Here is a 26536-nt window from a genome sequence, read left to right on the forward strand (position 1 = left end):
CCACCTCCCTGACCCGTCCCCCTGCCGCCCATGATCCCTGTTGGACAGCTTCAACTCCCTTCTCAGGCAAAGGTCTTTGAACTTACATATTCTTCCATGACTTTTTGTCATCGTGTTCCACAAATATATCATTATCTGGCTTCGATGATGATAACATTCCAATAAAATGTTTCCAAGTCTTAAAGCCATAAATTATTTAGTAAAATTGCTACAGACTGAATGCGCGTGTCCCCCCGGAGCTCGTATGTTGAAATCCTACCCTGCTGCATGATGGTAGCAGGAGGCGGGCCCCTGGGAGGTGAGCGGGTCCTGAGGTACAGCCCTTGGGCCTGGGATCAGAGCCCTTACAAAGGAGACCCCACGGAGCCCCCCGCCCCCGCCACACGGCAGGAAGATGGCGTCTGCGAACCGGGTCACGGCCCTCTCCACGCGTGGGATCTGCCGCCACCTTGATCTTGGACGCCGAGCCTCAGAACGGTGAGAAGTACATTTCTGTCATCTAGAAGCCCCCGGTCTGTAGTATTCGGTGACAGCAGCCCGAACTAAGGCGAAGATCAAGTAGCCAAGCCTTTCTGTACCAATGAAGGAAATTTTTCGTTCACCAAGATGCGTATCACTCCTTCTCCCCCTCGGACGGTTGTTTCCGTTTCTGAATTCCATGTCCTGTGCTGCAGCAGGAATTACCTCACTCTGCTCGATTTTACACCGACCTCGTCCGGTAACAGCCTCCCGTCCACTGCTGTGTTCAGTCTGACTGACTTCGGGGGTGCTGACCGCCTCGCCTGTGTGCACGAGCGGGGGCAGGTGGCGGTACTGCCACATCCCTGAAAGAACTCACGTTTCCAGGCGGTTCCTCGAGTGTGCAAACCACATAACCAAAACATGCCAAACTCTTACAGTGAGCCACCTCTCTTGCAGGGGAAAACTTCCTAGCATCGAAAACCGGCCACTCAGGAGTGTTTAGTGTGATTTCCTTCAGAGAGTTCCCCTCCCAAGACTTCATATTTTTTTTATTTTATTATTATATTATGTTAGTCACCATACAGTACATCCCCGGATTCCGATGCAAAGTTCGATGCTTCATTAGTTGCGTATAACACCCAGTGCACCATGCACTTCATATATTTAATGTTGCTGTTGTTCAACTTTCTAACCATTGGAGACTATTCTCTCATCCACAACCACCAACTTCCTTTGCATTATTATTCAATGAAAATCCCTTTTCACTTTGCCTGTCTTCCGTGGCTGCCATCGTAAAGACCATAGTGCCCTTGCCCGCTGCTCAGCCAGAGCCCAGCACCGCCTGCCAGGTCCCCCACAGAGCGCCCACCTTGCACCTGCTTTAGCCATCTAGTATCCACGCATGGCTCAGTTCTCTTTGGGTCTTCCTTCCTAATATCCCTTTCCTGTATGTCTCTTCTTTATTAATATTTTCTGTTCCTAGTGGCAATTTCCCCCTTTTAATTTAGAGCTCATTTTTATTTATGAATCCATTACTAAATGGTAACATTTGCCAGGTATAAATAACTCCCTGTTTTTTAAAGCAAGACTTAAAAATAAATAACTAAAATACTACATGTTAATTGGCTCAATGAGCAAACAGGAGGCAACTGACTGTCCTCATTTTGCTATGTGTTTATCCTGTGTCGTTCTGTGCAAGACATCCAAATTTTCAGATACAACAGAAAGGCACACTTGATGCCCCCTACCCAGCCATAGTCAACCGCAATTTCATATAAAGGTCAAAAGTGAAATGCCTTTAGGAGTTCCCTCAAAATCTTAAAATAAAAGTCACATTCCAAACTTCATAATTCTCATGAATACATCACAAAGTCACCATTATACTATTGAAAAGGAAAACAATTGTGTGCTTGTATTACAAGGGAAAATATTCTAAAAATGAATTATATAGTAAACGCAGGAATCTTCAAGTTCTTGCTCACAAATCATGAGTTTGCTTTGGCTTCACCATTTTACATGGCATGGTCTTCACACATCACACCTCTGCAGACAGACTGCACAGCTCTCCTCTGTGGGCAGAGCCCAATTTGGTGTGTTGGCTTTAAAAGAAAGTTGCCTCTGAAAATGCCTTGCCAGGGATCCTACTAAGCTTCCCTCTTCCTATTCTGAGAACTTGTAACCACGTCGGTAATACTGAACACGTATCTGTGGGTGAATTTCCTTACTCTTTATAAAATGTATCTGAAATCTGGCTGCAGGTTTCTCTGTCCTTCTGTCTCTCTGTCTATATGAGTGTGTGTGCACACATGCTCAGTGCATTTAATTATCTATTCAGATGGCCATAGTAAACATTGTTTGCCTCAAGAATTACCCAATTCTTTCGGATCAGGGGAAGAGATAGGCTTCTTCTCCCACCCGAACCATGTGCTCCATTTTTTTAGCTACTTGGCCATAAAAACAATTCTACAGCTCCAAGCTTTTTCAGTAAACAAAACACCCTCTGGCCGGGGACCTCAATATCTTTGACACCATCCGTTGGTTTGTGTAGCCACCAAACATGGAAGATACTCTCTCCAATTTTCTTCTCTGGGGATAACAGCTGTAAGAAGCAGCATTGTCATGTGATGACAGACTTTTGAAAGGGTTACCCCCGTCTCCTACAGCTGCAATTACTATTTTTTCAAAACAAACGTGAGAAACAGAAATACTAAGCATTTTCCAACCTTCCAAAAAGTACTCTGTGCTCCTTGAAGCACATTTTAGGACATGATTTCAAAATATTTTATTAACATCTTTAGCCCCTTGAGAACGACCAGAGGAGAAAGCAAAGAGCAGCAGGCTGAAAACAACCAGGCCGACTCGGAAGTCGCCGTGAAGGATGAGGGGCTTCCCTGCTGCTGTGGCGCTGAGAGTAAGGGGCCCACGTGCCAACACGCGGGTTCACACAGACCCTCGGCGTCATCAAAAATCTGTAAGTTCAGCAGTCCCAAGGACTAGAGGTTGGGTTTGGGTAAAGCCGAATCACAGCATTCTCCGTCAGAGAGTGAAGTGCTACCTGCAAACCCGCTCATTTCTGGAACATTCCATTAACTCTCTTACAAAGACTTTTTGTAAAATAAGGGCCTTTTCTTATTTTTCGCNTCACGGGCTAGAAAACATCTTCAGCCCCCCCACCACCCTCACCGGCCAAACTTTCCATACACACACCCTGTTTTCTCTACGGCTCGAGCACTGCACCTTCCGACTTCCATCATGTACCCCAGGCTGCTCACCTGTGTCCCCTCAGAACCATCTGTGTCCCTGCTTCTGGGCCTTCCCTACCGTCCTGCCCTCGTCACTCTGTCCTCTTTCCAATGCATATGCGTTCCTCTAGCAAGGGCAAGCAGGTTTCATTCAAGGGCCGGCTCCTACCAGGCCAGGGGGCTGCTGGGAGCTCTCTACTGGGAAGAGCTGGGCAGCCCTGCCCCACGTCACCGTCACCGAGCAGGAGGCTGAGACAGGGGAGTGGGTCCCACCTCCTGGGCAAGGCCCAGCCAGGCCCAGACTGCCCTCAGGGTGTGCACCAGGATGCAGCTCGCTCCTGGACCGAATGTGCCCAAATCTAAACACATTGTGTCTGTTGATGTAGGGGCCCCTGTGCCGCTTCCCCGACCACGAGCTTTAGTCCAAGCATCACAAGCTGCCTGCTGAAGATGCAATCTGGGAGTGCAAGCCCCTCCAGGAAGCCCCCACTGTGTGGTTTCTGCCATTCGGCTTGGTTCTGTTTTCTTTAAACATCAGGACGTTGTGCACCTCCAGTCTTTCTGCATCTCTCAGCGTTTCAAAGCTGAGAGGCAAGGACACCGGCCACCTGGGCAGGTCACTCGTCACTCACCTCCGGGTCGAAAGGTGTGGATTAACTTAATGTAGTTGAATGGTATCTTTCCCTCTCTTTACTTTGGCTGTGATTCAACTGTCTTTCTTATCTATCTATTGTTTTCGGTTTGAAAGACATTCTTCTTCTTAAGAAAGGCAGAGGCTGGGGGTAGTTACAGGATTCTACCCAAAATCAAGTGATAGAATCTGTTCAGAAAAGAGAAGTCATCAAATCAGAGATTCGGAGGAGGGCCGGAGAAAATAAAGAATGCTCTTCGCCTGTAAATTTTATGTCAGCAGCTGGTTTTTAAATCGTATTTGGTTTTTTTGGTATTTAATAGAAACAGCTAATTGGCCAAAAGTGAACTATGTTTATGCTGATGACAGAGGGGATGAGAATATGTACTGTGCCCAGGGCAGGAGGCAAAGCATTCAGAACCAGCAGGAGAGGTGCCAAGGGAAGGGCCAGGGTGCCTGGGCCCTCCACCCCATCCACGTGTACACGTACGTACACAACTGCACACACGCATACGCCTGCACACGCGCATACACACACACATGCACACACGCCTGCACACGCACACATGCACACACGCACACACGCCTGCGCACACACATGCACACACACGCCTGCACACACGCACACGCGCGCGCGCACACACACACACACACACCGACTCTCCCCTGAAGATGTCTCGCCAGCTGGGAGCTCGCTGGATGACAGCACGCACCTGTCCCAGGACAGATGCCGGACACGGAGCCAGCACCCGGCTGGGCAGGGCTGCCTGGGACAGCATCACTGGGGCACTGTGGGGCCGGTGTTACCTTTCCCACCCTGAAGGCTCTAGGCCTTGCAGTAGGCTAACAAAGTCTGGAGTTGGCAGGGGAATGAGCTGGGAGACCAGAACCCTAGAGGCTGGGACAGTTAATAGGCCAGCAGCCTTCAGCAGGGGCACTGGAGGCCAGGGAGTAGGGACTGACTCCCACCTATGGCGGTCCCCACACAGGACAGAGCCCACTCAGAGGCTCCCAATCCAGCCTGCGGACTGAACCTACGCAGGGAAAGGTTTTCCTCCCTCTTTTTTTTTTTTTTTTTTTGACAGAGAGAGAGAGACAGCCAGCGAGAGAGGGAACACAAGCAGGGGGAGTGGAAGAGGCAGGCTCCCAGCAGAGCAGGGAGCCCGATGTGGGGCTCGATCCCAGTACCCTGAGGTCATGCCCTGAGCCGAAGGCAGATGCTTAACGACTGAGCCACCCAGGCGCCCCGGTTTTCTTGGGCATGGGTTGCCCTACAGTGCAGAGAGAGAGTTCTGGCGACGCCTTCATCCTGACAACGCCATCCCACCATCAGGCGAGCATGGACCGCTTCCGTCAAAAGGAGAGGGAGTCCGGGGGGCCACAGTGAAGCAGAATCCAGCCCTGTGGCTGTCCCTGGGGGTGGGGCACCCATAGCTCCAGACTGAAACCCAGACACAGCGTGCTCAGTGCCCAGCAGAAACCCCTGGAAAGGGGCCAGTGAATTTGACCAGTGGTCCCCTTAGAGCTCCTCTCTTAACTGTCTCCTATTTAAACATTCGCCACAAGCAAAGCCCACGTGGGAAGAAGTGTTCCGGCATCCAGGAACCCAAAGTTGCAGCTCTGCCTCCAACACCTGACGGCCGGGGCGACGCACGTCTGCCGGCCCTCCGTGCGTTCCGCGTCAGCCCAAATCAGCAAGGCTGGGCTGGCCGCTGTTCAGGGCTTCTGGTCTGACCTCCTGGAAAGTTGGTGCGACATCCTAATCTCGGCCTCCAACCACTTAAATAACAGGAAAATCGAATCCACACTCTTCAATGATGCACACGTGGAAGCCCATCCTTCCCACCAATTTTTGTCCAGAAATCATGGGAGGGACACACTGTTAATGAGCTTTCCTGACACAGACAGACAAAGCCCGATGGGGCTGAGCCCACTCAGTGGACGGGTTCAAACGAGCACAAGATACTCCCTGTAGCCGTCTTCTGTCTGTAAAGGGTCTTTTTAATGCACAGAAAGAAGTACTGCTCCGTCCTGCTCCTGATAGGAAAAGAGCCCTGTGCGTGGTTACTCAGGGGCTCACCGCTGTGCTAGTCCCACCCACGCAGCGGGGCCGGAGCTGGCCAGCTCGACCGCTCCCTGAACGTCGGAGAAAACACGACCTGGGGACTGGGCCTACTTCTCCTCCTCATGCGCTTCAGGCTACGACTGCCAGGCACCGTGGCCCGGAGACAGATGGACACACTGCCCCCGCCGCAGAGAAGGGCTGTGTCAGCCCCCGCGGAGCGCCAGCCGGCCAGCAGAGGCGGAGCGCGGCACCGTCGGCAGGTCACGGCAGCAAGGTGCGCACGTCCCATCCCGCTGAAACCCTGAGAACAGACAGCCCACCTTCCCCGCACGAGTGATTTTCAAAATTCAAGACTGAGGCACTACAGAATTACGGCCCTTGAAATGCTACCGCCAGGAGGCACAGATTTGGGGATGAGAGTGTGCGACTGTGACAGCAGGACTGCTGGAGAGAAGAGGAGCAGGAGTGTGGCCACACGTGCCCACAGGGCCCCAGGCACGCGCTCCATCCCACAGCAGCTGCCGCGGAGCTCCCGCCTCACTGCCTTCCCGTCCCCTCCACGCGTCCAGACGCACAGGCACCCGATGGCCACGCGCCACGGTGCGGGCGGGGCTAGGACGGTGGTCCGGGACGCGCAGCAAAGCGAAGGGCCTCGGGAACATAGGAGGCCGCCTTCCGGGAAAATACTACTGCTGATGCTACTTGCACACCTACTAACACAGCCAGTAAGGCTGCTGGTCCTTCCACTATTGCTAATGCTGCCGCTAGTACTGAGGCCACTGCTACGACTGCTACTACCGCTGTTGATACTACTACTATCTACCAGCGCTGCTGCCGTGACTGCTGCTGACATATCTAAGAACGACACGCTAAAACCAGTACCACTGTTCCTAATACCACTGCCAGTGCTACTGCTGACACTACGGGCACTGCTGCTGACATGTCTAAGAACGACACGTAAAACTAGTACCACTGTTCCTAATACCACTGCCAGTGCTACTGCTGACACTACGGGCACTGCTGCTGACATGTCTAAGAACGACACGTAAAACCAGTACCACTGTTCCTAATACCACTGCCAGGGCTACTGCTGACACGACGGGCAATGCTGCTAACATATCTAAGAACGACACGTAAAACTAGTACCACTGTTCCTAATACCACTGCCAGGGCTACTACTGACACTACGGGCACTGCTGCTGACATATCTAAGAATGACACGTAAAACTAGTACCACTGTTCCTAATACCACTGCCAGTGCTACTGCTGACACTACGGGCAACGCTGCTGACATATCTAAGAACAACACGTAAAACTAGTACCACTGTTCCTAATACCACTGCCAGTGCTACTACTGACACTACGGGCAATGCTGCTAACATATCTAAGAACAACACGTAAAACTAGTACCACTGTTCCTAATACCACTGCCAGTGCTACTGCTGACACTACGGGCAATGCTGCTAACATATCTAAGAACAACACGTAAAACTAGTACCACTGTTCCTAATACCACTGCCAGTGCTACTGCTGACACTACGGGCAATGCTGCTAACATATCTAAGAACAACACGTAAAACTAGTACCACTGTTCCTAATACCACTGCCAGTGCTACTGCTGACACTACGGGCAATGCTGCTAACATATCTAAGAACAACACGTAAAACTAGTACCACTGTTCCTAATACCACTGCCAGTGCTACTGCTGACACTACGGGCAATGCTGCTAACATATCTAAGAACAACACGTAAAACTAGTACCACTGTTCCTAATACCACTGCCAGTGCTACTGCTGACACTACGGGCAATGCTGCTAACATATCTAAGAACAACACGTAAAACTAGTACCACTGTTCCTTAATACCACTGCCAGTGCTACTGCTGACACTACGGGCAATGCTGCTAACATATCTAAGAACAACACGTAAAACTAGTACCACTGTTCCTAATACCACTGCCAGTGCTACTGCTGACGCTATGGGCACTGCTGCTGACATATCTAAGAACGACACGCTAAAACTAGTACCACTGTTCCTAATACCACTGCCAGTGCTACTACTGACACTATGGGCAATGCTGCTGCTAATACCACCAACGATGTCAGTAATGCTGCTGCTAATACTACTAGTAGTACCTCGAGCAATACTGGTGTGAATGCTACTGTTACTAATGCCGCTGCTGATACTACGACTGATGCATCGACTAACGTTGCTGCCAATGCCGCCACAACTAACACATCTATGAGTACTACTAATACGAATAGTAATGCGACCACTAATGCCACTACTATTAATACTGTCACTACTGTTAATACTGTCACTAACGATGCTACGGATACTAATGCTACGGATACTACTGCTGATACTATTGACGCATCTACTGATGTTACACCTGATGCTGATGTGTTCGCAGTGGCAAATACAGCTATGATGACGGCTAATGCTGATGCTACTACCATCGGTGCCAGCGTTGATACTACTACTAATACCACTGCTGATGCTACCATCACTAACGCATCTACTAGTCCTACTGCTAACACTAGTACTGATGCTGGTGCTACCATTAACACTGCTAACACGGCTGCTACTGTCGCTAATGATACCGTGGATGCCAACGCTACGAACAGTTCTGTCGATCCTGGGAACGCATCTCTTCGTGTTACAACTAACGCTAATGCCACTGCAGATACAGCTACTGCTACCGCGAATGCGACTGGTACTAGTGTTGATGCCACTGCTACCGTTACTAATGCTGCTGGTCATACTATCACCGTGAACGCATCTGCTGATACTGCTGCTAACAGTGCTGCTGGCTGCTCCTGGCACACTGCAAATACTATTACTAACAACGGGCACCGTGTGAAGCTGCCATCTGACGGTCATGTCCTCCGTGCCAGGTGTTGTCCTAGATCCTCTGTCACCGGGACCCCTGACTCTCACAGCACGAGGGCAAGGGTGCCAACACTGACCCCCGCTACATGTGAGAACTGAGTCTCGGGAGGCTTTGAAAGGAGGGAAAGGCCTGAATACAGGAATGACGCACCAAGAAAGGCTCACAGAGCGGGACGAAAGGCTCACAGAGCGGGACGCTGACAAACCTGAGAAGACACCGTACTCTGAGTGACTCAAAGGCCCTGTCTGCACACGCAGGGGAAGGTGACCTAACTTTGGAGGACAGCCTGGAGCTCGGGGCCAAGAGAACTGTCTGGTTTGTTTGCAGGAGGGCGACTGAAGACCCGGCAGCTCCTACGGGGGAGGGGGGGAGCAAGCCAGGGGGTCCAGGAAGGACCAGGCAGAAACGCCGACCATCAGCGGTCGAGCCAGACAAGGGTCTCTGCAGGCAGAGATCCTGCACGGGGGATGGGGATGGTGAGACACTGGGAAGCTCAGGGCTGTAGGCGGAGAGGGCGGGGACAGGCAGCAGTGGGTCATTCCAGGACATCCATCCCAAGGGAGGCAGGGAGGGAGGGACAGCTGCAGAAAAATGAGGCTGTGACCATAAGTCAAAAAAGCAGGTCACAGCCGGCCAGGGACACACAGCAAATGCCAAGAGGGACAGGAACATGTCAGGTACCCAAGAGCACCAGACAGGCAGCCTGGTGACCCCACTCTGCCCCGGCCGCAGATGTGAATGGGCCACAGCTACAGCTCTCTGGGCCTGCAGCCTCTCCACATGGCAGGGCAAACACAGAGCAGGCCACAGAAAACTAGATACTGGGTGGGCACGGCCGGAGTCCAGCCTGGACTAGGGTGAGGCCAACAACGTCTCAAACGTTCGCTTTTTCCAAGTCTGTGTGCTGAAGGGTGAGTGTGTGCTTCCTACGGCGTCTCAAGCCATTGGACCCCTGACCTGCACTGCATCATGAACGAGTTCCATGGAATCTGTTTCTGGAAAGAATTCCACTTTGCACCCTACAACATTCGTTCAAAGCTGTCCTTCTAAATGAATTTGGAAGCAACACAAAACCGCAGAAAATTCAGGAGTGGCAATTGGAGGAACTAAGGCTGAGGGTGGGGAGGGCGTGCCGAGGGGCTCCTTATTCTGCATCTTTCTTCACCAGAGGCCACCCACCTAGGGAGAGGCCAGCAGGACCCTGGCACCCGCAGGTTAAACATCAGGGTCAGAAGGCCAAGGAATGAAGCAACAGACAAAAAAGAGGTGTTTTTTTCCTATTAAGCATCTAGAGGGAAAGCATACCTGCCCTGGTTCCTGTCCCACCTTTCAACAATTCCTTTTGGCTCCTATGACACCCCGACTGCAAGCCACACGACGCATGGCCCCCGCCCCAGGGCCCAAGACCAGCCACGACGGATGTCGAAGTTGTTACACGTAGCCGCAGATATACATATGCCCCCACTCTGTGTCTACAGAGGACCCAGCCCTATAAACACCTTATCTGCGTGCAGTTCCTAGAGCCAGGGCTCAGTCTTGCAACGTGAACATGGAACAAAACAAAACGAGTTTACATTTGGGGTTCTTGTGCTCGCTGAGCATTTCTCCCGAGACCAGATGGCTGGAAACCGTGAACTGTCACCTGTACCGGAAGCTCTTCCTGCTGTGATAGGCAGAATGAAGTCAGCGTGGCCTTGGGCGCCGTGCACCAAGATGGCCTTGCACAGCAGCAACTGGCTGGAGCTCAAGGACACGCCATGGAAAATCAAACACACGGCGTTATCAGGGGGCTTCCGAGCTATTTACATGTAGGAAGCGCCTCCGGACGCCACCCCGATGCTTCCAGGAGAAAGGTTTCCTGTGAGGGCCTGATGCAGGAGCTGTAAGGTCACGGAGTGCAAAGTACCTCCAGACTCAGGGAGCTGTGGGGACACGGGACGCCTTCCTGAGCCCAGGAGCGTTAGAACACCTCAAACCCACTTTGTAAATGCCCGCGATGTAGGAAAATGTGCCTAGGGAGGGGCCCATCGCCACTCCTGGAAAGAATGCGTGGTTTCAGAGATAAGAATTTTGTATCTCTTCAAATGGCTAACAGACACATGAAAAAATGTTCAAAATCATTAGCCATCAGGGAAATTCAAATCAAAACCACACTGATACCACCTTACGCCAGTTAGAATGGCAAAGATAGACAAGGCAAGAAACAACAATTGTTGGAGAGGATGTGGAGAAAGGGGATCCCTCCTACATTGTTGGTGGGAATGCAAGTTGGTACAGCCACTCTGGAAAACAGTGTGGAGGTCCCTTAAAAAGTTAAAAATTGAACTACCCTATGACCCAGCCATTGCACTACTGGGTGTTTACCCCAAAGATACAGACGTAGTAAAGAGAAGGGCCATATGCACCCCAATGTTCATAGCTGCATTGTCCACAATAGCCAAATCATGGAAGGAGCCGAGATGCCCTTCAACAGATGACTGGATTAAGAAGCTGTGGTCCATATATACAATGGAATATTACTCAGCTATCAGAAAGAACGAATTCTCAACATTTGCTGCAACATGGACGGCACTGGAGGAGATAATGCTAAGTGAAATAAGTCAAGCAGAGAAAGACAATTATCATATGATTTCTCTCATCTATGGAACATAAGAACTAGGAGGATCGGTAGGGGAAGAAAGGGATAAAGAAAAGGGGGGTAATCAGAAGGGGGAATGAAACATGAGAGACTATGGACTATGAGAAACAAACTGAAGACTTCAGAGGGGAGGGGGTGGGGGAATGGGATAGACTGGTGATGGGTAGTAAGGAGGGCACGTATTGCATGGTGCACTGGGTGTTATACGCAACTAATGAAGCATCAAACTTTACATCAGAATCAGGGGATGTACTGTATGGTGATTAACATAATATAATAAAATAAAATTAATTATAAAAAAAAAAAAAAAAGAATTTTGTATCTCTTGCAACCAAACTCTGTTTAAGGATTATCTACCCATGGGGAGAGCAACTGATAGAACTGTTCCCACCCCCCTGTGTTGATTTTTATTATGTGGCATTTTATTATGTGTATTCTCTTCACACAGACCTTTTGCAATCACTAAAATGGGAGTTAGTTTAATGTAGTTTGAAAGAAACTGATGATGGAGCTAAGTCCATATTTCCATGGAGAACACGCACAGCCCCCGTCAGGGCCAAATCCTAGTGCCTCCGGCTTCGTCTGTGTGGAAAACTCAAGAAGAAAGGAGCACGAGACACACGTGATGCCATAGGCTGTCCCTCCCGGGGCAGACTCGTCACGATGACCTCCTCTCACCAAATCTTGCGGTGGACAGGCTGCTCTGCCTGTGGATGGACCAGACCAGAGTAGAGACCGTTAACACTCTGTTTCCATCCTTGTGGAAGACCCGCAGGTAGGTTTTCGGGCCCCTGGGAAGTGGAAAGAGAGGGTCTGGTCTCGACCATGCGGAAGGGAAGGGGAGCTGCCGCCGGGCACCAACGCCACCTCCCGCAGTCCGCTCTTCTCGAAGGCAGTTCAGCGTCTTTCTAAGGGGAGGGGTCCTGTCTCCCATTCAGGAAGCTTCCGTGCTGCTGTGTACGCTTTTTCCCTCTTACTGAAAGCCTAGTCAAAGGCCTTTTCGAGTTTATTCTCTCAGCCATGCAGTCCCTGTGAACACACTTCTCCGCACCAGCGCGTGTGCCCGCGGCAAGCTAAAACGCCCCGAAGGAAGAGCTTTGGAATTCTGGTTTCCAGGCTCCCCAGAGAGAAGGCGGTCTGGGTAGCTTTAGTTTTATCATGAAAATGTCATTGTGCTGTTTAAATTTTATGTCCGAGACTTAATTTCTTTTATGATTTACCCTCTTAATCAGCACATCTAATGACCACAACATGTTTATATTACACCAGAGTTGTCCTTAAAAGGCAGCAAACCCATAACATTCCTTTTACAGGCTCCCCTGGCTTCTGAGATCCTTTGTTCTCCTCCGACTCCAGCCTCACTCCCAAACTGCTCACTCCAGGTTCCACCCACCGTCCCCGGGACAGTACCAGGGGCCACACGGACCCGGCCGCACTCCCTCTGCGGGGAGCACTCTCTCCTGGCATCAGTCACCTCCAGCTCACTAACCCCTCCCACGTCTCAAAACGCTCATCTCCCCGCGGCGCCCCCTCCTTCCCCTGCACCCCACCATTCTCTCACATCACCTTCAACGTCATCCTGCCCGTGACCCTGGGCTCTCTGCTAGTCTCCACCAGGGGCAGTCAGTGAACAGCGGAAGGGGTCACCAGGCAGCGCTGGAACAGGACAGTGACTGAGCCTGACCCAGAATCAGGGCTCTGCACCCTCGGACGAGCACAGAAGTGGGTCAATCAGGGGGGAAGAGGGGCTGTTGGGGCCTGGAGCAAATACACGGAGAAGTAAACGGCCCGCTTGCCTTTCGCCCCAGGCCCATGGCCAACACCCACTTGACCAAGAATACTGGTGGCGTCCCCTGCTGACCTTACAATTGTGTATGTAACCCTCTGCCTCCAGGAAGAGGCTTGCTGACCCAGGTAGCTGCAGTAGTTAAAATCGCTTTTCTCTGACCATCTTTTACCTCGTACACCAAATTCTTCCAAACTTTCGACTCTATCTTTTTGTTCCTTCAGCACCTCTGACCACCAAAGAATGTGCTTTCATCTCCAAGACTGGGTGAGCGCTCTCACCATGGAATCTCACAATCGCTCTGCCATATAACTTATCTGCCAGATCAGGACGTTGCAGGGGGTGAATGGGAGCACTATTAATAATTAACAACCTCACCAGGGTCACCGGCGTGGACCAGGCTGGCCCTCTGCACACTCACTTCTGTGCCTTACGCGCCTGATGGGCAAGACTAGACCTTGTAGACTCTGCCTCCCCCACCAAGGCAGGTGCTTGGAGTGTAACGGCCCTCAACGAAGGTGAGCGCGTCACGGAGGCATGAAGCCACAGCACACTCCATAAGGACGCATTCCATCTGCTTCCTCAGAAACGGTTTTCCGTGGCTCAGACAGCCTCTTCCATGGCCCTCTCGCTTTACCCCACGTTGAGAGCTCTGACCTGGGTTCTTGAAGTTATTGCCCACTTCCACCATCTGCAGACAAATTCTAGGTTCCTCTCCAATCTCTGCTTCTCTAGCACGACGCTGGCAGCCAACAGAGACTGAATAAGGATCTCCCCTGAACACTGACGTGCAGAGACCATACGAGACATGCCAGGAAAACTGAGACGTTGACTTGTTGCTGAGAAGATGAAGAAAGAAACCAGTGGTTCCAGGAAATAAGAGATAAATGCCAAACATCTGATGTGGACAATAAGAAGAATGTTTGCACACCTGCCTTCCTTAGCCAGCTTTCCCATCCCCCTCAGAAGGGCCTACATCCCGCCTCCTTCTAAGAGCCAATTCTTAGGAGGCATCGTCAAACGCCTCTGTTCTATCCCGCTGCCAAATTCAAGGGCTTTTTTCCCTGATCAATATTTTTCAATGGATCTTACTATAAAAATCAGCTACCAAATCCCTTTAAACCAGTAGTTTGCGGTTTGTAGCTCTTCAGGTGTCCGACGAGTGCTCCAGGTCTTACCTCCTTAAAAATGCACCGAGCGCAGACTCACTGAATGCACGTATGATTCCAAGGGGTTCATGGACCACCCGCCCCCAAATGAGAACTTGCTGAGGTCTAGACCATTTGTTTAAACTTGTAAATTGATCTTTTTTTCAAGTTTGATTATATTTTTTCCAGGTTTGAGGTATAACTGATACACAACATTGTATGAGTTTGCGGTATGTAAGATGTGGAGCTGAAACACTTACATACAGCAGAGTGGTTACTAGATTATTATTTCTTGAATCTAATCTTTCCAGGGACTCTAATTTGGGCAGGGGTATCCCAAAGCACCTTTTATTCTTAATTTATTTTAACTAGAAAGGGAGGGGGACCAAACGTCAGGAAGACCTGTGTGCAGCTTTCTTGTTAGGCTCCAAGCCCCCCACTACAACACTCCCGCCCACCTGGCCCCAGTACAGGACAGACAGAACCTCGGTGTGGTTTCTGGTAGGAAGGCAGGTAAGATCAGCAGGCCATCAAAGACAGATACCTCCATGCAGAGGGTTAGGAGAGAGACACAACTGTCTAGGGCGGTTACCAGCATGCAGAGCTAACAGCTGGGTAATTCAGGTAGAAGCCAAAGACGACACAGCTCATATGCACAGGTAAACTCTGCCATCATGAGAAGAGAAACAGCTGAAGCTATATCAAGTCTCAATCCCCATCCAGACCTCTTCCCCAGGGCTGCTCCTAAAAGTCTTTGGATCACTTTCCTTCCACTGGTGCTAGATGCTGGATTCCATTCCAGGCTGCCTTGCACAAGTGTTCACCCAGCTTGGGACATACACGAGGGGGCCAAGCAGAGGGTGTAGAGCCCAGGTCTGGGGACTCACTGTGACACTCACCACCCAGTGCCGCAGTACAAGTTAGCAAAGTCCCCAGTTTTGAAAAAAATAAGACCAAAATTGTTTAAAACTGTTGCCTATAAAGAAACCTCTGCTTTGCATATCTTCAGGCTCCCGAAGCTGATGGCTCACGCTGGGGTCCTGGCTCAGGGAACAGAGGAGAGAACAGGGAAGACACTACACAAGCTACCAACTGCTGTGACTGCCTGCAAAGCTATGAATCATGAGAGACTCAACCTCGTTATTTTGCTTTGCAAGGCAGAGCTTTCAAATTAATACTGTGACCTCTCAAATAATGTAGTTGCATAACATCCAGGACTAGAATAAGTGGAGTGAATGTTTGGAGTTGTCCCCCGGTAGCTAATGTCCTTCATCTGTCATTCTGGCCTGAGGTCAGAAGCGATTCCGCTCAGATACGGCAACCCAAACCCAAACGAAACTCAGGGCAGCTTTTTAAATGCTGTTTGGATGTACTGGAAACATCAGCTGATCTCACCACCATTTTCCTCTCTGACACTTCATTTAAGAAGAGAATTGTCAATTAAGGAATTAAGCTTATTAAGGACCGTTTCTCTAATGACTTCCCCCAGAAAAGGCTCTACAACATGGTACATTTCATCAGTGATTTTTATATAACATCTTTCCCCTGTATTAATGGCATTTCCCAGTTGCAAGATAACAGGGGACGGGTACTACCAATTGCCAGGGATAGTCTGCCAACATCTTTTGCCAAGAACTCTGACCTATGTTTTCTTTTCTTAAGCCACTCAGTATTTTTACAGAAACAGTCTTTGTGTTTCTGATTCATTTATCCCTAACTCACAAATCAGATTGGTTTTGCCCAGGAAACCTGGTAAACCTTGGTCCTTAGGGCAGGATTTCAATTTTGCCAAGTAGCATAACTCCCAGAAAAGGGCGCCCATGCCAACAGTGACATGAACACCTCCAAGTTCAAGGACGTGTTGCACGGGGGTTACGAGCTCTTTGTTTCTCCGTGGTGTTGCACCTTGCAGCAGCCTGCTCCAAGGGGCTTGCCTGGGGGTAAGGGGGCGCACAACCGCTATGTCTTTTGGAACTATGTCTCTTGGAATCCTCGGGGTGCATCCCCGTGGATTATTAAAAAGCCCCTCCTTCTGTTTCATCAAACCTCTTCACACAGGTTGCTGCTGACTTGGCCACAGAGCAAGGCAATTTTAAGGCAAAGGACAATATTCTTGCATCATCATTGTTGTGACACATATATTCTCACCAGAATGCCTGGAAGTCATGAACACTGTAGAAATACAAGTGCTTTCTGAAGTTTTCATTCTTACATCTGGTATTTCCACATTTGGTGCCTTTGTCCTCCCTAAATCCAAAGCATTCTCCCCTGGCCAGCTTTGCATAACTCCCAGGGCAAGAGGAGACCAAGCTAACTCATTCCCTTCTCTACAGATATTTTGAAATTCCTCATTTCTACATAAATGGAACAACCCTGAAGGTCTGTTAGAGATACAACGTAGATAATACTTCCTACAAAGGGCCTTGGTTCTCTTCCTTATATTTATAGCTGTTTTAACAAAGTTGAATTTCCAAGGCTGAGCCACTCCTAAAAGAGCAAAGAGGAGCAACTTTTAAAATATTTTCTAGTTCAGCATGATGGAAGACCAAAATTGTCTGACTATATTAATTCCATAAACAATCTTTGAGGGCAACGATTCCTGTGTTTTGTTCTCCAGGCGAGGCTAATGTCTAGCACACTGTGGGTGTAGGATACCTACTGAATGAATGAAAGTATGAATGAATGACCAAATATCACTAATTATATGAAGATATATATCATATTCAAGTTATGCATATGTGTAATATGTGTGTATATACGAACATGTATACATGTGCATATATATTAATTGAAAGAGCTTAATATACAAAAGCCTTAACAATCCATTAATGATCATTTTAATATAAAATGTACAAACCAGACTCATTTCCCTAAGACATGTACAGACGTCTGCAGAAAGACTATCAAGATATACGGGGCTCTCTCATTTTAGGCTATTTAGTGGATAAACATCCCCATCTGTCAGCGTGCCTCGATTTTCTTCGTATGCTCTCGCACTCTGTGGCTTCCTGACCCCGACCTAAGGTGAATTCTGAACTACATCTCAGCAGCAGACGATTATGTGGCTGGAAGCCCTGCTTCTGCTGCCCCACGGACGGTGTCTCTCACGGAAAACATCAGGCCCGAGGCAGACGGAACCGCAGCCCCTTCGTGTAGCATCAGCCCTGGTGACCCGTGAGATCTTAGCACAGGAGTGGCCCACCACCTGGATCTGTCTCCACATCTGCACTCAGGCCAAAACGGCTCACTGAGTTCCACCACCGGCTGATTCCAGAGGAGTCTGTCATCACAAGACAGGGTTGTTGTCTTCAGTGAGACCCAGCAACTCTGGACTCAGTGGATATAACTTCCAGAGTCAACGATCAGACTCCAAGAGATCACATGCATTTGGGAAGTTGAGGAAACAAAGCTCTGAGAACCCTCCATTTCTCAGGCTAAGGAAAAGGTGCCCTTTCTCATTTGAACGAAGTCACAGAGAAAGTTCTGGAAAGTGGCTCCCACCTTTGCAGAATGTTCTGTGAAACATGCTCACTTCACACCAGCCACACCTAGGAAGAAACCTACAGAAGGCTACCCTCTCCAGAGTGGCTATCAACTACCAACTGTCGGGGCATCTCATGAGAATCTGAAATTGTGTGAATTCGATCACTTCCTGGATGAAATCACTACAACACCTTTCATCTCAATGTGCCTGTGTTGGTTTTATGTCTGTCTTCGAAGTCCAGTTTTCCACCCTGGAATTCTTCAGGTATAGAATTAGACCCTTACAATTATGCAATAGAAACTTATTTAATTAAAGCATGCATGTGACTATCATTATAATCCTAATATTTGTAAATTATCCAAGAATCCTAAGGAACGACGTAAGAAACAAAGGAAAGATATTTTTCAGTCTACCTAGTTTTAGCTACAGGTGAATATTATGCAATAATGAAATCAGCTAGAGCTGACATGTCTGGGGCTCACGATAGGGCCGTGCCTCGTCTACACGCTTTGAATGTGTCATCACGTGAACTAAAGGAATAGCATTCACTCCTACTTTTGGATGAGAAAACCAAAGCACAGGGAGGCTGAGTAGGCTTCCCACAGTCAGCAGCCCGTTACTGGTGAATTCAAACCCATGTGCGCTGGCCCCAGAGTCCGTGACTCCGTGGTGATCTTTCTAGAGTTTCAGAACCTAAGTGAAAATTCCGGGGGCAGAAAGGAGAACAGTGAAGGTTTAAACTTTTCAGTATAACATCTATTATGCCACTATTAAAATTATTCTTACCTTACCATGGGCATACATCAGAATGCAAAGCAGGAGCACGATTCTAGCTGCTGGCATATCTTCTGACCTCGAGCGAGACTCAACACACGTTTATTGAACGGATTTTGAAGGCCAGAAGCAAGATACTGAGTTATGAACCTATTAATGTGTGCTATGTGCTTATGTGAATTCTCAGCCTTACTTACTTTTACTGGTGTAAAAAGGGGGGAGGGGAATTTTGACTACAAATCTGCCTTCCAGCCTAAAACAATGCCCAAAGTTATATATGTTTTAAACAAATTATCCAGGCAAGAGAAACACACGTATCTCTATAATCTACTCATGCATGGTAAGTCCACGAGAGATGGGACGATACCTAGGGTCAACAAGAAATAACAATAAATGATTAATCATAAGATTTTTTTTTAAGTTTTAAAAGCTCAAATTCCAGAATAAAGAAATACAATCTTATTATTTTCGGTATTTGGAAGAACAAAATCTAATTATTACGAAGGCGCCCAATAGCTATTCGCTTGGGGATGCTTTAAGGAACTGATAAAAAGCATCTGTTGTTAGCATCATGTCTCCATGCCAAATTGTTTGTTACAGACAAGGTATGAATGAGGGACGAGCCAGAAACCCTGCTGGCTACACAGCCTCTGTACGAGTGTGTCCTCCCGGATTTATCAGTGAGTAGAACTGAGCCTGGACCAGGTTTGCATTCTTACCCAAAATACACCCGACCCAGAGGCTGAACTACCCACGTTGTAGTATTTTTCCCACCATCCTGCTTTGGCAAGTTTATCTTAATTTTAGAAGCCATTTCCTGACCAAAATTTAGGAGTTATTTTAAACCACTAACCCCAAATGGTCTTTAATATCCAGGAAATAGATTTAGCCGTAATACGATACAAAACAGAAATTCCTCATGAGGAAGCCAAGCAGCAGAGGCCCAGGGGAGGTGGGTGGGGAGGGCGCGGCAAGACATGGCAGTCATGCACTGGGGAGCAGCCCCACAACCCACCTGGGTTCTGGCCTGGCCAGCCCCTAAGCAAACTTGCACATTCTCAGCACATATGTGGGTGCAAACAGAGCCATAAGGATAGCAAAAACTCTAAATTAGATAATCATGGGAAAACTCCATGTCCCGTGTCCTGAGGAGGAAAGGGGGACCACAAGGGACCAGCTGCCCCCAATTCCCAGCAGGCAAATCCTCTCCAAATGAACTCTCAAGCATCCTGACACTCCACACACGTGCTTCTAGAACCTTCTTCCCACTTCTCACCCTTCAGATGGCACCACAGGGCTAGAACTGAGATCACCAAGGGCAAAAACAACCAATAAGAGAAGAAGAAAATGAGAACTGTGGAAGTCATTTTAAACACAATGGTTCAGCCTCTTATGTGAAGGCAAACCAACGTCCCAGAACAGCAATTCATAGCTGATGTCCATCGAGCAGCTGCCCCATTACAGGAAGAGAATGGACAAGACCTATGGTCTCTGGAACAGAAATGCAGCTCCCAGGTGCACACCGCACCCCCCGAGTCAGAAAATCTAGGAGGGGGGCCTCGTGTCTGCGCTTCACCGAGCCTCCAGGAGATTCTGCTCAAGCCCGGGACAGGTGCTCTTCTGTGGTCTCCAGCCCCAAGACGCCTTCCCTGAGGACAGAACCACTTTGCTGCTTATTCCTTAGAACTTGTTTTTAGCTTAACAAAGAGAAGAGTGTCTGGCACTGCATAAATTAACTAACATTAACTCGTGTCATCTTCACACATGTGCCCTAGGCAAGGCACTACTGCCATCCCCATTGTCCAGAGGAGGAAATGTGGGTGGAGAGAGTGAGGTCACTGGCACAGGGTCACACGGCAGGGACTCAAACCAGCACCCTTGTGTTCAATGGCTGTGCCTGCTGCCCCGCCCGGAGCTTCTCTGCAGATGCACGTGAAACGTTGCAATTATCTTTCCAAGAATTGTGTGCGTGCACCCCTGTGGCCAAGCCTCCTGGGGAATGAGACACTTCTTTTGCCTGGCTAGTTTTAGAGTCCTTGCAATTAAGCTGACCCCTTAATATACAATTACTTCTATTTAAGATGTAAAGTCAAATCAAGTATTTTCCAAATGGACATTACAAAAAAATGGGCCAAACTATAGGTCCTGTGACTTCTTTTCCCGTAATAAAAACTTGCATGGTATGGGTAAGAGCACACAGTGATGCACCTTCACTCAAGCTTCTATCCGAGCTTTTAAAATGTTATTGTGTTCCTTTAAAAAATTCTAAAACCGGGGACGCCTGGGTGACTCAGTCAGTTAAGTGTCTACCTTTGGCTCAGGTCATGATCCCAGAGTCCTGGGATCGAGTCCCATGTGGGGCTCTCTGCTCAGTGGGGAGTCTGCTTCTCCCTCTGCCTGCCCCTCCCCACTGCATGCTCTCGCGCTCCCTGCCAAAAAAATAAATATTTTTTTAAAAATTCTAAAATGGAACACGAAAATTAAAGCTAAGTAGGAAAAGGAGATACTTGCATTTTATAATGACATTTTAAAGCTGATACTCTCGGATGATATAGAAATAAATACTCCTGTGCTCAAAAGTGCTGACTGGTTGCAAAGGGTAATTGTGGGGTTTTAGAATAAACTGTGATTGGTTTTTTTCCTATTACAAAAATAACATGCTTACTTTATAAGAAATATTGTTAGAGATGTAATAGTCAATGTTCCACTGATTAAAATACACATTAATATTTCTTTAATAGAAATAAAGGAATAATACCAAAGTAGCTATCCTTGGGTTTATTTGTAACCCTCTGAGGCCTGCACAATGGCCCTCATGCTTACTGCTGCACATTGGGAAAGGTTCACCTCTCCAAAGTGAAGACACACCACTGTGTCCCACTCCCTACCCCCTCCGAGCCACCGTCATCTCTGGGTGTGGAAAACGTGTGCAAACCGCTCTGGAGACACTGGGAGTTAAAACCAGAAAACCCGGGTCTTGTTCTTCACAAAGGAAGACGTTTATTTTCTAAAGCAGAAACTCAGTAAAATTTTGAACATGTTAATGAAATGTCAAATACAGGAATGCCATGTCTCCAAATACTGCGCTGAGTTGGATGACGTGTGTTTGAATAGCTAACCTTTCTCTGAGAGAGCGTACAAATGGCTTCTCCAATCCTCCGTGTATTTGACGAGAGGGGAACAAAGCTAGTGACATCATATTGGCCTTGTCCAGTTCACAGCCCTGTATCTCTCGCCATTGTCTGAGCAAGAAAGAAATGCCCACGGTACACAAAGGTATTTATTCAGTAATAAACAATAGTAATTCCCAAACTCTGAACAGGCAGTGATTCTACAGGCAGTGAAAGATGAAAAGGTTGAAGAATTGTCCTTTATCAGCAGGAGATAAAACCAGCAGATACGCAAAAGCCTCGTGGTATGTGAAATATTCCTTTAGTATCTGCTTGGGTACTTTGAATATTTCTTTTCTCTTACTACAAATCTAGTAGGCCTTAAAACTCAGGTGACATAACATGTTCCTATGGTGCGCATATTAAAAATCAAAAATAGCAAAGCTAGGAATATTACTAAACCACGGAATAAACTATTTACATAAAGAGTTCAGCACTGTGTATATTTCCAAGTCGTGTTTAGTCTGTGGTGGAAAAACTACTCCAAATTCCAAATTAAAAGGAAACACCTTCGTTTGGCACGAATTCTCTTCTGTTCCCTAACACCGCCACTGGGACGGCACGCCGCTCGCCGGAGCCAGCCCGCGATGCCACTGGGGCTCCCCCAGGGCTGGTGAGTGACGCGGGCCAGAAACCTTAGCACCAATTACAAGTCATAGTGAGTTCTCTCCATGGGGCAGGTGCTCCTGCACAGAGTGGGGAGAATTTTAAAGAGAAGCTGGGTGCTCCAATGTCTCGGAAGCATCGGGGGTGTCAGACTAACAGACATGAGACAATGCGTCCCAGCCACCAAGCCACGTGAAGGTTTCCACAGACACTGTATTCCTGGATCAGGGACCTGAGGCTCAAAGGGATGACATCATCCCGTGGCACACAGAGATTAGTCTTTCTCGACAATCACCCAGCTTATAGGTCGGGGAGCCATGAAGAATGAGGCGGGATAAACCCCAGGGATCCAGGCTGTGAAGGGCACACAGACCCAATCCAAATTAAAGCAGCAATGAGATACCTACTATGGAGAGTGGCCAGAACCCAACACTGCCACCCCAGACGCTGGTGAGGATGTGCAGAAATAGCTCTTGCTTCTCGCTGTGGGAAGGCAAGATGGCGCAGCTGCTCTGGGAGACACGTTGGTGGTCACCCACAAACTAAACAGACTCTTGCCACGCAAACCAGCAATCATGGGCCTTCTTATTTACCCAAAGGAGTGGAGCACTTACGTCCATACCAGAGCGTGTGCAGGGATGCCTACAGCAGCTTTCCTCATACTTGCCGGAACTTGGAAGCCACCCAGATGCCCCTCAGCAGGTGTGCGGATAAGGAAACCGTGCTCCATCCAGATGGTGCGACACGACTCAGCGCTAACAAGACAGTAGTTACCAAGTCCCGAAAAGACAGGCAGGCGCCTGAATGCGCATCACCAAGTGGAAGAAGCCAGAGTGAAAAGGCCACATCCCATATGATTCCAACTGTAGGACGTTCTGGAAAAGGTCAGTAAGAGGAGTGGTTGCCAGGCAGATGGGGCAAGGATGAGCAGGCAGCGCCCAGGGCTCCTGGGGGCAGTGAAAAGACTCCGTGTGATGCTACAGTAATGGAGGCCCATCTGCCCATCCCCCACACCCACGGAATGCACAACACCAAGAGTGACCCTGGGTGATGACGACGTGTCACCATAGCTTCATGCATGGTGACAAACGTCCCACTCTGGTGGGCGACACTGATAGAGGGGAGGCTGTGCGCACGTCAGGGAAGGGGGGATATGGGCAAATCTCCGCACCTTCCTCCCAACCTAAAGCCGCTCTATAAAAAATAAAGTCTTTATTAAAAGACAGACAAAGACCGCCGCACCGAACAGAAGGGACGCTTTGGTTACACAGTAGGGAGCCCCTGTGAGAGGAACCCCGTGGTCATGAGCAGGATCCCCAGAGACAAGGAGCCGCCCAACAGCACGGGGATTGGGGGAGAGATGAGGGGCTTGCGGGGACCCTGGCTCAAGGTGAACAGACCTGGAAGGGGGTCACAGCCGTGGGAGAAGAAAGCAGGCAGGGACGCGGAGAAGCCCACAGGAGGAAGACATGGCAGCCTTGGTGACTGAGAGACACGGAGGTTAAAGAGAGACAGGGTGAGGCCTCTAGGGGAAGTCACAGTGTCTGAGCTGAATGTCAGGAGACACTGGGGCGTCAGCGACCAAAAGACGACAGTGGGTTCGGGCAGTCGGTCTGGGTAAGACCGTAAGTTCAGCTCTGAACACATTCGCTAAGTCTGAGACCAAAGCCAAGGCGACACATCCCATGGGAACGTGAGGATCCTAGGCTGCAGGTCAAGAGAAAGGTTTGGAGCCCCCTTCATGAAATGACAAGGGATCATGAGAGCAGATCTCCCCAGCCAGAGAGGGCACACAGAGAGGCGAGGAGCCCGCCGGCTGGACCCCATCGCACACCCATGCAGAGGGCCTAGGCAGAGGAAAAATGGGAGAAACAGAAGGAAAACTAGGAGAGACACATGTCACTGGAGTGAGACCAGGAGAACAATGGCGGGAAACACAGGATGGAACCAGTTCACCGTGTACCAGACTATAAAAATATTAACCCCAAGTAATTCTTACAGTGTTCAACGCCTCAAAAGAAATTGACCATTGAAACGTGTTCTGCTTTATATCCTCTTTCATTGTATGCCTGAGAATGGTAGGAATATGTCTTTTGTATTGTTCTATAGCTGACATTTTTTAGTGGTTGTTTAATAATAGCAGGAAGAACAATGCTCTAATGGTATTATTTTCGGCATTCTATTGTTGCTTTTGCTTACTCTATCTCAAGAATTCAAAACACCAGATCTGCTTGAGAGGCATTTTAATGAGGTTAATCCTTTTTAAATTTCTGGAACAATGTTATAACAAACATTGTCTACACTTCTTCAAAACAAGTGTGATAACTTATTCAATCCTTGATGACCTCTGGATTTCTAAAAGGATTTGGTCTAGAGAGGCACTTGTGGGTTCCGTTTGTCTGTAAAATCTTTATCAGCTCTTAACTAAGTAACTGAACTTAATAAAGTTATGACCATCCTTACTTACCAGTCCCAAGACATTTGCCAACAATCTTGTTAATGAATAATGCAGGGTTTTGTGAATTCCCTCATGTCCTTGCCCAAGTGAGGGAAGGTTTTCTGGGTCAGTTCCTAAAGGCACTCCAGCCTAGAATCAGCCATCCATGCGGCAACTTTCCAAACACCCCAATGTACCTGCAGCCTCAGGAGAGGGGACGCCCCCAAACTCAGGGCCCTTGTTGGGAGCTGGGTGTTTCTTACCACTGCTCTCCTAGACCTTGTCCCTCAATGTCTCTACCCCTCTGGAAGAAAAGTTCAGCTACCATGGTCAACAACAGAAGCCATGGCATCTTGGCATCTCAAAGGAGGAAGACCTGGGGTCATTTTTAAGTGCAAGGACCTGTAGGTCTATGAAAGGACAGGTAGATTTATCACACGTCTGAGTATAATGTACCGTAACAACTCATGGAATAATAACACTGAGCTTATAGTTCCTATTTCCCCCTCAGATTTGGATGCGGGATGTCCTCCTGGAAGTTCCTCCGAGTTCTGCAAAGCTGGTGAGGGGCCCCCAGGGCCCTTGCTTCACCTGCACTGCAGCATTTACCGCCTGAGTGGTTTGCCTATTGCCCGGCATTTCTTGCCGAACTGCAAGCTTCCTGGAGGCAGAGTGGGGCACACTCCCCATTGCATGGCCAGCGCCAGGCAGAGCACAGCACGCGCAGGAGGGCTCAGGGCGCATGTGCGGAACAAAGGAAGGAAGGAAGGTCTCCTGGGAGAAGGGGCAGATCTGCCAGGGACTGAGACATCCGGTAAGGGAGTCCTCCAAACCCAGCTGCCTAACAGACACAGACAAATCTTAAACCACACTCACTCTTGGTGTGTGTGATGAATTTATACCACTAATAATTCTGTAGGGCCACCCTTACACACATGCAGTTTACATACATCATGTCTTCTGGTTGGTATCAGAGGGAGCTCCCTTCCGGATCAATTCCATGTAGAAGGCACATAATGATTTGGGTTATATCACTCCTGAAGTATCGGGCTGATGTTACTCTCACTGGGCCCAAAGTTGAGCTTGAACTTCTTGTTTAAATTACATTTTAACAGAGCAGAGTCCATCCTCCCATGGGGACTAAATCTCACTTCATGTGAGTCCTGGGTCCTTGAGCCCCAGGACGGTGAGTAATGTTCTGAACACGCCCATACCCGGGGGCAGGCATCACCACAATTACAGGCAAGTTCATATTTCTGATCCTGAGGAACCATCTGTTAAGGGGGGGGGGGTCACACAGACCAGTAAGAGAGGAGTCTGAGGCCACGTACTGTGGGGACAAGTCCCTCCAGTCTGACCGCATGGCTGAGAACACAGGGCACCCCCAACCAGAACACTCTGGGCACACTTCTGTCTCAGGCTTGTACCCTCGTCCTCCTTTCTTGCCTCTGAAAGAAAAGTGGGGGAGGGGAATCAGGATAGACTGGGCATGGGGAAAAAATCACCGGGTTAGAAAGTTCATCTACTAGTAAATGAACGATATGACCATGGCAGGTATGGTCAAATATAAAATCAAGGGGCGCCTGGGTGGCAGAGCGGTTAAGCGTCTGCCTTCAGCTCAGGGCGTGATCCTGGCGTCATGGGATCGAGCCCCACGTCAGGCTCCTCTGCTATGAGCCTGCTTCTTCCTCTCCCACTCC

At 48.9% G+C, this 26536-nt stretch overlaps 1 protein-coding gene across 2 annotated transcripts in view; it reads right to left on the reverse strand.

The window, feature by feature from the left end:
* The window catches only part of COL4A1 (collagen type IV alpha 1 chain), a 149229-nt gene extending 126154 nt beyond the window's left edge, over window positions 1–23075 (reverse strand). The window contains exon 1 of one of the 2 annotated variants that reach the window (XM_034665467.1): window positions 23022–23075. In XM_034665467.1, the coding sequence (XP_034521358.1) occupies window positions 23022–23060 (39 nt within the window). In that variant the 5' untranslated portion in view covers window positions 23061–23075. Of the gene's footprint in view, window positions 1–23013 lie in introns of both variants that reach the window. The other variant, XM_019805286.2, reaches the window with a different exon arrangement.
* Window positions 23076–26536: the final 3461 nt, after the last annotated feature.

This window comes from Ailuropoda melanoleuca, chromosome 7 (assembly GCF_002007445.2).
Source record: "Ailuropoda melanoleuca isolate Jingjing chromosome 7, ASM200744v2, whole genome shotgun sequence".
NCBI classification, from domain to species: domain Eukaryota; kingdom Metazoa; phylum Chordata; class Mammalia; order Carnivora; family Ursidae; genus Ailuropoda; species Ailuropoda melanoleuca.